The sequence below is a fragment of the Carex rostrata genome, unplaced genomic scaffold, assembly GCF_964058835.1.
Source record: "Carex rostrata unplaced genomic scaffold, lpCarRost1.2 SCAFFOLD_60, whole genome shotgun sequence".
Classification (NCBI taxonomy): Eukaryota; Viridiplantae; Streptophyta; class Magnoliopsida; order Poales; family Cyperaceae; genus Carex; species Carex rostrata.
Genome location: NW_027601207.1, coordinates 43,995 through 59,633, shown reverse-complemented (window position 1 = coordinate 59,633; position 15,639 = coordinate 43,995). Strand labels below are relative to the sequence as shown.

The 15,639-nt window shown below is 35.1% G+C and overlaps 2 protein-coding genes and 1 pseudogene across 3 annotated transcripts; all 3 read right to left on the bottom strand.

Annotated features, from left to right (window-relative positions):
* Positions 1–934: 934 nt before the first annotated feature.
* Positions 935–5,230, bottom strand: LOC144550257 (flavone O-methyltransferase 1-like; annotated as a pseudogene). Its single transcript, XR_013510224.1, has 7 exons — positions 5,216–5,230; positions 4,999–5,052; positions 4,407–4,580; positions 2,395–2,588; positions 1,866–2,175; positions 1,654–1,718; positions 935–1,357 (listed from the first exon to the last, which is right to left on the bottom strand). The product of XR_013510224.1 is annotated as a flavone O-methyltransferase 1-like (transcript).
* LOC144550258 (uncharacterized) lies at positions 5,066–8,509 on the bottom strand. Its single transcript, XM_078298535.1, has 3 exons — positions 8,374–8,509; positions 7,162–7,250; positions 5,066–7,108 (listed from the first exon to the last, which is right to left on the bottom strand). The coding sequence occupies exon 3, from the start codon at positions 7,075–7,077 to the stop codon at positions 5,251–5,253; it is 1,827 nt and encodes a 608-aa protein (XP_078154661.1). The 5' UTR covers positions 7,078–7,108; positions 7,162–7,250; positions 8,374–8,509; the 3' UTR covers positions 5,066–5,250.
* A 1,496-nt stretch (positions 8,510–10,005) lies between these two features.
* Positions 10,006–15,173, bottom strand: LOC144550260 (putative disease resistance protein RGA3). Its single transcript, XM_078298540.1, has 2 exons — positions 13,819–15,173; positions 10,006–10,784 (listed from the first exon to the last, which is right to left on the bottom strand). The coding sequence occupies exons 1-2, from the start codon at positions 14,410–14,412 to the stop codon at positions 10,602–10,604; spliced, it is 777 nt and encodes a 258-aa protein (XP_078154666.1). The 5' UTR covers positions 14,413–15,173; the 3' UTR covers positions 10,006–10,601.
* Positions 15,174–15,639: the final 466 nt, after the last annotated feature.

Below are 15,639 nucleotides of genomic sequence, written 5' to 3'. Positions count from 1 at the left end.
TTCTACTTCAGGGTCTTTATTGCTATTTATTTTTTAATTGAGGGAACAATTAACCACACAAATTCTCGAGACTTTTCTCTTTCTCTTTTATTGATCCTTTTAATCTCTTTTAAACGATTCCGCTTGTCTAAATTCTCTGGTTAAAGTTGATGTTGATGTGATATTAATTGCATGAATCTTGACGAAATATTGAACGGTATAGATGTTCATCGAACAAGATTTTGTTTGATTCTGGTTCGATGGCATCGGAACGCCCCCACTCCTGAAGCTTTTATTGTAATTAACAGATGTTTAAATTTAAGGATATAACTGTTTTTATTTTTTTTATTTAATTAACAAAATAAGTATATTTCTAAGATAGTTATATTTAGATTGCGAAATAATTTATTTTGAAGTTTTGATGAGAAAAAAAATATATATATTTTTATAGGATTTGTATCAGCCTAGCTATACGGGCATGCATGCTTGATGAGAAAATATTGAATTGAAGAAATTATGATGCATGAACATATATCTAAATTTCTCTATAATATAACACGAATCTACTTTGACCTTTTATTCACACACGTGTAATAACACTAAAATGAAAGGATCGGTAACCATGCATGCATGATGCATCTACCCTTTTCGTTTTGGCTCCGTCGGTGTGACTAATTAATTAATCGTGGTTGCCTAAAAGTGACTACATCATATCAGTTGGAAATTTTGAATGGATTTCAACTACTGCATCACAATAGATCGATGTGATTGGATTAATTGCTACTATTGCACCATCAATCGACAATTTGAGACCCAAATTAAAATTTCACAGTTTATGTTTTCCCTTGCATTAAAACATATATATATATATATTTTTAGTAGGCAAATTGCCTACGATATTTTCATTTACAGGCAAAATGTTTTTATTAGGGAAGACAAAAGATTAACACAAGTATTATATGAAAACAACGGATTTATTTTATTTTTATCTAAAATAGTAATACGTAAACACCAGCTGAAAAATTGAGCAACAAATCCAAACATGGCCTCAAATAATATGAATATTCTCAAATGGTATTTCTTATTTTTTAAGCTCAATTGCCCATATATTGGCAAAGACATAGGTGGCTTTCAAGCTGGAGAAGCCAGCCTCCTTCGACAAGGCCTCGAACTCATTTTGCATTCTCTGTTTTCCTCCTGGTGTTTGCAACAGCATGATGAGGTCCACGTCGAAGACACCTTGCGATTCCGGTGCTGCTGATGGGTTAACAGGAAGGATGCGCTCGACTATAATCACTTTTGCATTGTCTGGCAGGGCTCTGTAGCAGTTCTTTAGAATTGTCAGGCAGTGGTCGTCACTCCAAGCATGCAGAGTAAACTGATAGATGATAGTGTTAAATTTTGAAAAGGAGATTGATTGCTCTTTTATTTGTATTATTTTTTAAGTCATTTCTATGGAAAATTATTAACATCTAGCTCCATGCTTACTACTAAATTTGTCGGATCTGTTTTCTTATTAATATTTTTTAAACTAATTAATTTGATGGGAGGGTTACACCTTATAAGGATACCAGAGAAAACTGGGTGAGAGTAATCAAACCTTATTAGATACCAGTAAAGCAGTTGAGAGTAATTAATTAATTCCTTGCTTTATGAGAATATAAATAAGCTGACCTTAATTAGAATGGCATCGCCGGTGGGCACTTCCTCTAATATGTCACCAGCTACATGCTCCACTCCTGCAATTAAATTCATCGATTGAAGCAAAAGTATTAATTTATAATGTTGTGAGAGGATAAATGCAGAATAACTAATGATTTATTGATTATATAAATGTTTATCATGTCTATACAGCATTAAACTCATTTTCCAATATAAAAAACTACCGGGTAAAGCAGGTGCCGCGTGTATTACATGCGGAAGATAAAATTGATGCCTTTGATGTGATTATAACTGGAGGTGATTATGCCCAAAGTAGCACCAGTACCGCCACCGACATCAACAAGTATATTGACATCATCAAATCCTCGGTAGAATTCAATCAACTTCTTTGTGATGATTACAGTCTGGGTTTTCATCCCCTCATTGAATAACTGATTGCAACGGGCGTCTTTTCCATAGTACTCAAAAGACGTCACTCCATAGGCCTTGTTGAAAGGGATGCAACCTTCTAGCACAGCATTCTTCAGGTGGTACCTGGTGGTGAAGTTGTGAGGTGAATGCCGTACACATTTCACATGCGGTGTGAAATTTAGAGATAGGTTAGTCTGATTAGCAAAAGCATAAGCCTTAATTTCTCTATTTTAATATTTTATATGATTTACAGAGGAAACTGGAATCTGTATAGAGAATAAGAGCCTGCAAAATAACTTGTGAATAATTTAAACTGAAAGCGATTAAAAAGGAATTAAGTACCAACTCTCCATGAGAACCTTGTCTTGGTTCATGAGAACTAAAGATGCCGTCGAAACACCTTCCTCATTCTTTGTCAGCCACTTGCACACTGGTGCCGGTCTGTAATGCCAAGTCAGCAGCTTTCCGTCATCTTCAGTCTCTGCTGTGCATGTGACTATGTTGTATGCTGCCAGAAGTCTTAGTATATCCGCATATCATACAGTATGCGTGACTTTTCACATACAATGTTAGACTTGACTCCGAGTCAACTATCGCAAGCGATTATGTGTCATTGCACCATTCATGACCCCACCATATATCCAGTTGTAGAACCAAGTCCTACTTTGTCGGTAGTTGATAATAATTAGCAATCTTATTTAATATAGCTCATAATTTACAACATCTAAATCAATTTTATTCATAAGCATGCATTTCAAGGCTTAAGAGCATTTGAGCAACTAAAAATAGAAGTAACGGTAATATACACAGTATCGTTTCTGGTATGCATAAGACGAAATGGAGGTATCCGACTAAATTTGATTCGGTACCCAATCGGAGCTATCTAGTTCACATCAAGATTAACGCACACTTGATCTACATGAATTTTAAAATTGTCTCTACGAATATGAACATAAATTTCACGATTCTGATCGAATATTAGACCGTCAAATGTTTGGACAATATGTGTACTACATTGAAAATGGATTTGAAAAGTAATGAAACATCACAAAAATCAAAGATAAAATTTGTACCCGCAGGATTTGACTCTATGGTTTCTTTTGTGCTTGTTTCATAATATTTTTCTTTGAGATCACAATACACTTGCTTTATTACACAATTTAATATTAGTAAAATTTGTACATAAAAAAATAGATAATCGGTAAAATATAACTATCAAAAATATTACTTTATGACACACTACATAAATAAACACCAGATGGATGTTAACAGATGATCTATCATTTTAACTTCTCATTTCCATAAAATAGTATGCGCTTTAAATTGCTATTTTAGTAGAAATTTACAAACATTATGCTATTTTTTTCCTCATTGCAACTAAAGAATTAACATATATTCCTTACAATATTGTTCATTCGATGTGCTACTCGAAGAATTTTTACTGGGTTGGTGGTATCTTCTTGGTATTAGTGTGTTGATAGTGACATTTTATTCTCTGTATAAAACTTGATGCAAAACTTCATTAGACTTGAAATTTAGCACTTATTCAGCAAGATCTCAATTAATTAAGGCTATTTTCTATTTTATTAGTTTGGTTTTATTGCATATCACGAGTTTATACAACTATGTAAATGCGTCAATTTTCATGAAAATTTTAGTTTTTGGTCACTTGTGATATTAATTTACGAAGTCATATATTTTTCACTATTTGCATTGAAATTAAGTTTCTTTTTAAACATTTTTGCACGAATTTAAGATGAGGTGTCACTTAATGTGGTATAATCAGTTTAAACATTTTAATTTTAAAAATCATTTTATAACAATATTGTTTAAAAAAAAAAAAATGTTGCGGCCTTCATAGAAAGATTTAACAACAAGTTTCATTATTTTTTCTAAAAGTTTTTTTTTTTTTTTTTTTGGCATAAAAGCCGGTAGGCAGAAACATTCACTAAGCCGAACTACATTGTCTAGGATGTAGTCGACTACATAGAATTCACTATTAATCCTGAAAACATTTTGTAGAAATATTCCTTGTGTCCTATAGCAATACCAGAATTTCATTCTTTGAACATTGGATATGACTATCCTATGTAGGACCACACTTTGATTCTTCCCTTCATTGCCAAATTATCAGCCAATTCATTGTGACATCTCAGTACGTATCTGCAAATGAAGGATCTGTTTTCCTTAAACCACTTCCAGACCTCAAACTTCTCAGCAAAAGCACTCCAGAAATTAGTGCATCTGACCTTAGTGTCATGCATGGCTTCACCATACCAGCAGGTTCTTGCAAATTGGCATCCAAAGATGTGGTGTTGATAATCTTCTTGTTCCTCTACGCACACAGTTCATACCGGGAAGGCCCCGTGATCCATTGTCTTCAGTGGACCAGGTCTCTTGACTGTTAATCTTTGCTGCTCTTCTCCACTAGGATGATCGTTTGGTGGGACCCTCAATTCCTGAGAGACAGCTTCCACATCAAGCTGACTAGTAGCCCTAGTAAACCATATGGTGCTTTTCTCCTGATGCTTCAGAAAACAGTGTCAGGATCTGAGTTACTGCTTTGCTTCATGTACTGTCGCTGCTCAAAAAAGCTTAATTGATGTTAGTTCGAAGAATAGGACTGCCCGCCTGCCTCCTTTTACATCCACCGTCTAATAAAATCAATCACGCCAAATTTAACTGGAATTTTAAATCAGTGTACCATGAATTGCAAAAATATGTCTAGTTTTTTTACAAGAGCAGTTTATACCCATATTACCAAACCCCTCTCTTTTCATAAAACCATGATTGCTATTTGGAAATATGGTGTCAATTGAACAATAAGTACAGTACTTCATTGTAAGTCCCAAGGCAGAGGCAAAGTATAAAGGACAAAAATGGTTTCGAATGATATTTCAATATTGTGAACAATCATTTCCCCATTTCATTAGTCTCCCAGTTTACTTTATAGGCCCTAAGCCAAGGGCTATTAGTGGAGTCAAGTTGGATGCAGCACAACTACAAGTGAAAAAACAATGAAATCACAAAGAAAAATAAAACTAAATGCAGAATAACCAAATAACATTACAAATTATAACAAAAATAATCAGCAAAGCAGTAGAATAACTTTTAAAGTTAATAGCATAAGGAGCTGTCCAAAGTAAATTAATTGATTATCTACATTCCAAGAAGCCATCTTCGACCCAATTTGACACATCAATCATTTGTCTTGCCACTTGTCTGCTCCATGAGATCTCTTGCAACATCATTGCGTCCCATTTTCAAAAGTAGTTCTAATACTGGTGCAGAGGCAGCCAAATCGGGTTTCACCCCTTCTTTCTTCATTCTGTTCAACACACTCATAGCTGCGTCTACTTTTCTCTTCTTAGCATATGCTTTGAGCAAGGAAGTGTAAGTAGAGAGATCTGGCGCTATATGATTGAGATGCATTCTATCTAGGATATTCATCACATCATCAATATTGCCATCATTTACATAGCCGAGAAGTAAAAATCGATATGATACAACACCTGGTTTTATACCTCCCCTTACCATTAAATCAAGCAACTTTTCAGCTTCCTTACTTTGGCCTTGTTTACACAAAGAATCCATCATTGATCTGAATGTAACCTCATTGGGCAAAATGCCGTGATCAATCATATCCTTCAAAACTCTAATAGTTTCTTTCCAGCAGCCTAGCTTAGAATATCCATTTATAACACTACTATATGTGATAAGATTAGGTCTGACACCTTGATCAAGCATATCACACAATAGTTTCTCTGCCCTATCAGGTTCCCCCTTCTTACAAAGTGCATCCACAATTATATTGCATGTCACGGTGTTAGGCGATATTCCCTTTGAAACCATCACATTCAGCAACTCCTTTGCCTTTTCTAATTTGTTAACCTTGCAGAACCCATCTATAAGAGTATTATAGGTACGAACATTAGGATTTGTACCTCTAGAAATCATATTACATAGCAACTCTTCTGCGTTTTCAGTTTCCCCCTCCTTGCAAATTGCATCTATGATGGTATTATAAGTCACAACAGTGGGATCATATCCTTTAGAAACCATGGACTGGAGCATTTCCACTGCCTTGCCCAATTGCCCTTTCTTGCACAACCCATCCACGAGAGTATTATAGGTCACAACATTAGGTTTAAGTCCTTTAAAAACCATGTAGGACAACAATTCCTCTGCCTTCTCAGTATCTCCTTCCTTGCACAGGCCATTAATCAGTGAGCTGTATGTGATTACATCTGGCGCAATACCCTGCGAAAGCATTCGCTCAAACAAACTAAATGCTTTACTAATTGCCCCTTCTTTACAAAGACCATCAATCAGTGAGCTGTACGTAAATACATCTGGTGTAATACCCTTTGAGAGCATTCGGTCAAACAAACTAAAAGCTTTACTAATTGCACCTTCTTTACAAAGACCATCAATCAGTGAGCTGTACGTAAATACATCTTGTGTAATACCCTTTGAGAGCATTCGGTCAAACAAACTAAATGCTTTACTCAGTTCACCTTCTTTACAAAGGCCATCAAGAACAGTGTTGTAGGAGATCACGTCAGGTGTGCAGCCCAGCTTAGGCATTTTGTTCAACACTATGGCTATGGCTTCACTAATCCTATTCTTAGAACAAAGGCCCTTAAGTAGTGGATTGAAGATGTTAGGTTCAGCTCTCTGCCCGCCCTTAATAAACTGCCCCAAGAAAACCAAGCCTAGTCTGGGCTGATTAATTCGGATACAGTAGCTGATCAAGACACTATAGGTGCAAACATTGGGTGACGGTGAGACCCCTCTTGATTGGGTCCAGCGGTTAAAAAGTGAAAAGACAGTTGCATAATGGTTGTTTGAGTTCTTCATACAAGTTAAGGCGGTAAAGAGTTGAGTAAAGGAATAGATGGATGGTGTCGGGTTCTTAGCGGCCAGCAAGTGATCAAAAAATTGAAGAGCATCTTTAATAGTAAGAGTGCCCGACCGATAACGTTCTTTTACAAGTAATTCCAGCTGGCGGGTCCCCATGGCCATGGTATGAAATAGTTACAATGGACAGATACACCTGTAAGATTGGGGGCAGCTTCAACACTGCTTGTAGAAAATGGATAGATACACCTGTTTGTTTAACTTGGGTGGACAGAAATCCAGAGAGGTCACCTACAAGGACCTTACTGAAGGTGTGATATAATTTATCAATGGATTACCTGAAAAAAAAATGAAAGAATGGTTAATTGATTTTGCATAAAGTGCTCAAGTCTTCCAGGTCAGTACAATAGTTACCACACAAAGTACTGTTATGTTATGCCCTTTTGCGTTAGGAGTGGTTTAGATACTGCATCAAGTTAGACACTTCCTGAAGGGCTTTTTGGTCATTTTTCTTTCTAGGGATTTGGTGAACGAGCAAAGTGATCTAAAGAATCAAGAAGCAAGCAATGACTAAAAGCTATAAAACAATAAATCATACTGAAAATAGCAAAAGGCTAAATAGGAACTCAAAGTCTGTATTAAACATCATAACACCAGCCTAATTTATGCCCCCAACAAATAAATTACTTCCAAGAAAGTTAATTAAACCATCTCAATTGAAAAGGCAAGACTTGATCAGCAACGTGTGAACCAGATTGGAGCTCGAATAACCAGCAGTGAGAAACTAATAATAATTCAGCTAAATAGAAATACCTAATTCCAAATTAATAGGTCTGACATGTTTATTTAAGATGTAATTTCACCCCTATGCTTGCAATCTTTGAACTGTGCAGTACAATCCTAAAAATTGAGAACCCCAATAATATCATAAAACTAGTAACTATTTTAATAAACAGAATGGCACTCTTTGTGTGCTCTCATTCTCTTATCTTTTGCATTCAACATAAGTAAATTGATTGTTGGTTCATAAATCATAACCTAAAGCCCCATTTCCTTTCCCATAGTCTTTTTCTTCTTATTTTTCCTAACTTTGGCTTTAACCAACTTGTTCAAAAGTAATAGACAGTGATGCATAATTATAACATTTTTATGGTCCTAAATGATACTCAATTTAGGCCTTGTTTCTCACTTTGATAGAAACAGCAAGGGATATTTTCCCCTTGAATGAATCAAAATTACATTCCATACGGAATGTCTCTTTGGGACATTTCATCAAGTAACCTGTGTGCAACGGTCAGAGATTACCAAATGATAAATCCATGTTCACAAATGTAGTACCAAATACAGAAGATCTTAAATTGAGGGAACAAAAGAGTTCTCCACCCCGACCTATCAAAAGGCTTAATTAATTTATGGAGTAAATGCAAATTACCTAAACAAGAGAGCAGGAAGAGCAGTTACCATGGTTAGAGAGAGGCTGGCATGTTTGTGTGCTTGCATTTGAGAGAAGAGGTGGAGAAGTGGTTTAGGCAGCACGTGTGAAGCATATCTCTGTGGGGCATTTCAACAAACAGTTGTGTTGCGACTTGAGAGAGAGAGGAGGAATTAAGTTGACTAACTAATTAACGACTTGAGAAGAAGAGAGGCGTGGGAAGCTGACTAAAAATGAAAGTGAGGAGTTGAGGTGGGAGTAGAGGAGAGGAACACAGAGTTGCCAGGCGGCGCTGGGACTAATTTTGTTCTGTTCATTGGGGGACAAGTACCAACTACCAAGTACAGTTGTGGTGATACTTTCCTCCGATTTTACAAAGCAGCCCTCCCTTTAATTGGAAATGAAATAAAAAGGTAAACTTTTAATTTGATTGGCAATAAGTTCAAGTTCAGTTGGAGACTTGGAGTCATCTCTCTAGTCTCCTGGGCTTTGGGCCTTTGGGCTTTACCAATTTCTTAAACCATTTGTTTCAATCACAATATCAAATCACAAAAAATGATTTCAATTCCAAATAAAATAGTATAGGTTCAAACACATTTGCAACTCATTAAACAACATAGTTATTTTTTAAAATATTTGCATAAATTGAACCATAAGATCGGCATATATATGCGCGGATGCGCCATTAATTACCACTCTAATCACAACCATGCATGAAGAATAATAGTCATGCATATTTGCATAGACTTCTACATCTTTTATAATATTCTTCAGATTCCATCGTTAAATTTTCGATGGGTGAGTTCAAACTAATTAATATGCCTATTGCAATATAGACAATCAGGTTCAGGAGAGCTCATGTTCCAACGGCTAGTTCAGAGAACTATTTTTTTTTTTTTTGGCAATATCCCAGTAAGGCTATTTCATTAAATAATAAACAACGTTTTACATAGTCTGTTACAACATTGCAAACAAGAGAAGAGTAAATCCAATATATATATATATATATATAATTTATTTGTAACATTCTACCAAGTTGGCCAATATAATTCAGCCAATTAAGCCTGTAACACCTCATTGGGGGATTGTCATTCCACACTAATTGAAGTTGTTTTCCCATTTAGAAGATTACACAACTGGAGGAAATCAGTAAAGAAACAACATTGATTCTGATATATATGCCCCTTTGTTTGAGCAGCCTCTATAGCACATAACATGGCTAATTAAAGCTGAATTCCATTTGGAAGGGTGAAAATGCCTCTGCATAGCAGGTCTGGTACTGTACCAGCATACCCTGTTATGTGCTATATGGCAACTGCATAGGAGATTGGAGTAGTTTGCATTTTTTCAGCAATCGCAATCTGTGCCAAAGCAATTGCAAGTATACCGGTAGGGTTGAGCTGTTAGATATACTGAAAACTTTATATTAATCCAGAATCCGTAAATTCAAAATAAAATAGCGAACGTATTTAAAACTTACAATTCTGAATTGATGACATTTTGCGGAAGCGTTAATACTGAGATCTTCAATGATTTTCCTGATAACTGATGATGGACACAGCGTTTTCTCTTAATGGCGTTTTTCAGAAATTCTCTCAAAAATTCAGTAGAGAGAGACAGTGAGACCTTTTTTCTAAGTCGTTTTTCTGTAACTTATCAGGCAATCAATTGGGACCAGTATATATTAATAGCAACAGATTTTTCCATCAAAAATGCTGAAGCCCTTTCGTTCATTTCTTTGAATGAACCCGGTGCATATTAATAACATAGGCCATAACATAATAAAATAAAACTAACATGAGCTTCTTGCCAGCATATATATAGGAGCATCTCGCCTTCCACAATGACCATGCAATATAAGAGAAGAGACGCAAATTATAATCATCTAGGTCCTCCCATAGTTTTATAAAAATTACACTAAAATGTCCCTGTAACGAATTCAATCTTATTTCCAAAGATGACATAAACCAGACCACTTTAGCAGTGGACTTTCATTTCCCTCACCACAGATGGGGCAAGCCGGGTTAAAATCCCTAATTAATTATGCAACCAAGAGTATGACATACTGGCAATGCATCACATAATGCCTTCCAATTTTTTTTTTTAACTTAGGTATTAATTACTCCCTTTAATCTCCACATCCGTGCATACAAATTTTGCAGTTGTGTATTTGACCCCATAACATCGACACCCTTGCTGAGCAAATGATATGCCCATTTCATTTATATGGACCACATGGTGGATACTTTGCACCCCATCAATATATGGACCACATGTTGTTTTTTAGAACTGCTTGCCATTCGACCTTGGTTTTCCGCTTCGTACAAAGCACACAACCTATGGTTTTGATAGCAAGAGGCAAACCATCACACTTTTCAACTAGTTGCAATCCAATATCCTTAAGTTCTTGAATTTCACTCTCTTTCTCATCTTGAACTACCTGTCAGATAAATGAAAAAGTTAGGAACGTCAATGCTTTCATTTTTATTTTAGATACATGTCAAGTGTTTTAGAAACTTTAGATGTTAATATATATGATTGTAAAAGAATTTTTAAGTAAGAAATAGGAGTCAAGCTCCTATTTTATTAACTGCAATTGGTTACAATCATTTAAAGGGTTTTGAGAAGGAACCCTACTGTGGATTTACATATGGATGAAAAAAAACAAAAATAGACAAAACAAACAAGAAAAAAGAAAAAAGAAAAAAGAGTAAAGAAAGCGAAAAATAACAAAGTACAACAAATGAAAAGGTTAATTTCTTCTTGCATATAATTCTTCAATCTTCAATCTTCATTCTTCATTATTCAGAAAGTGCCACTGAGATCTAACTTCTTCAACTAAATCGTTGACTGTTTTATATTGCTCTCTAAACAATCGAGCACACCGTTCTCTCCAAAGGACGAATTGCGAGATGAGAATCAATGCTCTGCCTTCTTTCGGTATTGACCTGTTTACCAATTTTGCTATGATATCATTTCCAGAAGTCAAGAAGCCGTGGTGATTTGGCAACAACCTGGTCTCCACCAATTGATAAACTTCCCTTGAAACCATGCACTCGTTAAAGATGTGAGTTGTTGTTTCAATATTCGCACGCCACAAGTAACATATACTCACCAAACTAAAACCTCTTTTGTTTAGATTTTCAGTCGTCAAGATCCTATTTAATAGAACCAACCATCCAAAGATTCTGAAACGAGGTGGGGCTTTGAGCTTCCAAATTAGTGGAAGAACCGATTTGATCCTAGGACCATTTTTCAGTGCAAAGTAGGCTGATTTCACAGAGAAAATACCCACTGATTGAGCTGTCCATATTGCATCATCCCGATCATCATTTCTTAACATCCGTCTTACGCCTTGGACTACCCCGCACATATCCGATAGTTGTTGCCGTGCAGTCCTTGATAAAACTGGTCTGAATAGATCAGACAGATCGGGCTGCAGCAAAATTTCTTCCAAAGTGACATCCTTTGACCATACAAACGTGTACAGCTCAGAATATTTTTGCTTCATTATGCCACAACCCCAATTCTCATGCCAAAAATCAATTTCTTTTCCATTACCCACAACTCTGTGTATAAAATGCTTGAGAAAAAGGTAGTAGTGTTTTCAATTGATTATTGAATAAGTATGAGTGGTTGATATTGCCCCCCGGCCTTGTGTACAGCTCTTGAAAAATTGATTTCCATAGTTTCTGATGCTTTGAATCCCATTGCCAGATCCATTTGACTAATAATGCCAAGTTTAACATTTTGAGATCGAGTACGCCTAAACCTCCAAGTTCCTTAGGTGTACAAACTAAATCCCAATGATTGTAAAAGAATTATAAAATCCTAGGGTTGTGATAAAATATATTGAGATTGAGCAAAAACCATAACACATTAATTAAGAGATAACAAAACCTCATTTTCAAAGAAAAGAGAGAAAATAAATTAGGATAGATAGCAGTAGTGCAACCAAAATATTAGCCGATTTCGTTTTTGTGCTCAATTAATTGGAAAGCAGTGCAACCAACTGTGGAGCATCTTGATAAGAAAAATGGAATTTACAATCAAGTAATAATAGATATAGTGCCTATGATTATTTTGCTTAATTATCAAGTGCTACCAAGTGCACCCCATCAATGGACCACATATTAATTGTTAGAAATTGCCTATTGGCGAACATAGATATTAATTTAAAGTGGTTCCATTATTATGAAAATAATCATAGGCATTATATCTATTATTGCTTTATACAAAATTATATTTTGCTTATCAAGTGCTACCAGGTGTCATTGTGGTGGATTGTAAAATCTTATACAAAATTCCGTTTTGTTTAGATAGGATTAAATAAGTTTGGAATTATTATACGACTGCAAAATTGTTTGTGTAAGAAACCCAATACTTAAATCACCGACATTTTTATTAATATCCAACATTAAATACAAATTTAAACAAATGTCTATGAATACTGAACAATTTTAAAAATGCACTGACTGGCCATTTTTTGGTTGGTTGGAATTAAAAATATGGACCGACCAAAAAATGGAAAATTTAAAAAAAAATATTATGATTTATTTATTTTTTGTATTGAAATATTAGTAATATTTTAAAAATTTCTTTGAAAATAGATGAAATACTATATAGTTTGATTTATTAGAAAGACTGTAACAAATAACCCGATCAATATTTTTCAGGCCGGATATTTACAGGCATTAAGAAAAATAAAAAATATTTCTTTGTGTGTTATTGGAAAAAAAAATAAAAATGTTTTGAATCTGAGTTATTGATTCTGGTTTAAAAGATAATTCTAGATAAATACATAAAATATTGTGATTCTTCTAGTACATTTAATTTCTAAGATTTTGTATTTTTTTTGAAAAATATTTTAGACAACTATTATGATTTCGTCTGACAACTATAAATAAATTCATACTTTATATTTTTTTTTCTTTAATAGATACAATATCTTATAAATTAAATGTACTAGAAGGGCCACAATATTTTCTGTATGTATTTAGAAATGACTTTTCAACTGGGATCAATAACTCAAATTCAAAGCATTTTTATATTTTTCCAGTAACACAAAGAAATATTTTAATTTTTCTTACAACCTTGAAAAATCCGGCCTGAAAAATATTGATCCGGATTATTTGTTCCAGTCCTTCTAATAAATCAAATTATATAATATTTTATCTATTTTCACATAAATATATAAAATATTTATAATATTTCAATAAATAAATCATAACATTTTCTAAAAAAAAATCCCGACCGGCCATAAATGGTCGGTTCGAATAAAAATTAGAATCAGCCAATTTGGCCAATTTGGGCATTTTTAAAATTGTTCAGCATTCATGAATATTTGTATAAATTTGTATTTAATGTTGGATCTTAAAAAAAATCAGCTTAAATCACAACCAATTAGACAATGCTAAGCTTCTAAGGCAAAAGTAGCAAGGCTAAGGCTAAACAAAGTTATAAACTTCAATTACCTGTTTTGTTAACAGGGACCAGTCATCTTCAAGAGATAACTTATCTACCCGATGTGATTTTGTTGCTCTCATTTGATTCGCAACTCTTTCATCTTGAGTGGTAATAAGTAACCTACTCCCGTGACCTCCCCCACTCATGGGAGCACGTAACAGACCGTCCCACACCACTTGGCTCTCTTCCCAAACATCATCCATAACAAGTAGGAACTGTTTTCCCCGGACAAGCCTCTCGAGTAAAGGCACCAGCTCTGATCTTTCCTGGGCAGCACCGTGGTCACCTCCTACCTCCCGGATCACACATCTCAACAATTCTATTCCATTCACCTCCTTTGAGATACACACCCAAATTTTTAACTGGAATTCCTCCCCAATTTTCGGATGATTGAAGATCTTTTTCGCTAGAGTGGTCTTCCCAATTCCACCCATCCCCACAATTGCTACAACATGAATGGTTTTTCTCGCACTCTTCTCTTCCTCCGTCAGCCAGTTCACTATTAGGTTTGTATCTTCTTCAATTTTTTCTCCCACAATATCATCTAGCACAATCAAGGGATCAGTCTGGTTTGGAAGGCCCATAAGAGATTTGTGATTCATTCAAACCTAGATTAGACTTTCTCTTGGCAATCCCCTCTAGCCTGGAATTGATATCCTTAATTCTGGAGCCAATCCCATGAGCAAAGACCGGGTTGCGGAAGCAAGACAGCAAAGGGCAGCCACAACGAGCATTTGATGAGGAATGGGAATTGGAGTCAGCAAAGCGGTCCTTTGCCTTGATCTGACATAGGTCGATAATGTCATCAGCATCATACATGACATCCTTGAGCTGCATGAGCCACCGCTGAATGGCACTGCTCTTGCTTTGCTTCCTCTCAGCATCGGGAAGGACACGTTGAATATCATGAACGGTCTCGGCAAGTTTCTCAATCTGGCCAGGGATGCCTAGTAGCATGCCGACCTCATCCTGCACCATTTGCATGAGAAGTTCGCTGAACTTTGACAGGAAGGCATCAAGTATCATAGCCATCTTTGTTTAGAATGGGAGCTAGCTGCAGGTATAGTGCTCAAGAGGAAGAGAGATTGAAACGGAGATAGTTGGAGAATGTGGTTCTAGAGCTGGAGGGTATATTTTTGCTAGGATCAAAGATTACTTATTCCTTTAATTTCTTTCTGTCGTTGTACCTTTATCTTTTGATTTCCTTTTCTATTTTGTATCAAAGATTAGTTATTTGTTACGTACTATCTACAAAAACATAATTTTCTTGCCTCGGTTTTTTAGTCAGTAATGTTATGATATTATTTTCCAGAGATATTGTTTTTATTATTATATATTAAATTATATATTAAATTAGATTATCAGGTTGTTATAATTTATACAAATTAATAATGTTCTTTATTAGTTCAAAGAGTACATTAATTTTGCTAGGATCAATTAAAGAGTAATTATTCCTTTCTTTTTATTAACGTTTCTCTTTTGTAAATTTGAAGCTTTGTTATTCAAAAGAGGTGGAGCATAATAGCAAGACAAAGGAATGATATGCACTACTTTGCTTTTCCATTTGCTTTGTGCGATGTGGACTCCCATACGTTTCATCTTTAATTCCGTTGCTTTTCCTTTTGATGACTTGAAAATCCATTGCTTTTGCTTGAGCCACCAACCATTTGTTACTTGTTACAAACATAATTTTTCGGCTTGGTCTTTCTGTCCAGCTGCAAACGTTTAGATATAATTTATCATTAAGTACTTAATTCCCTAAGATTTTAAGGGCTATTAATTTTATTACTATGAAATTATATATCACATGAGCTCATGAGGTTTACATA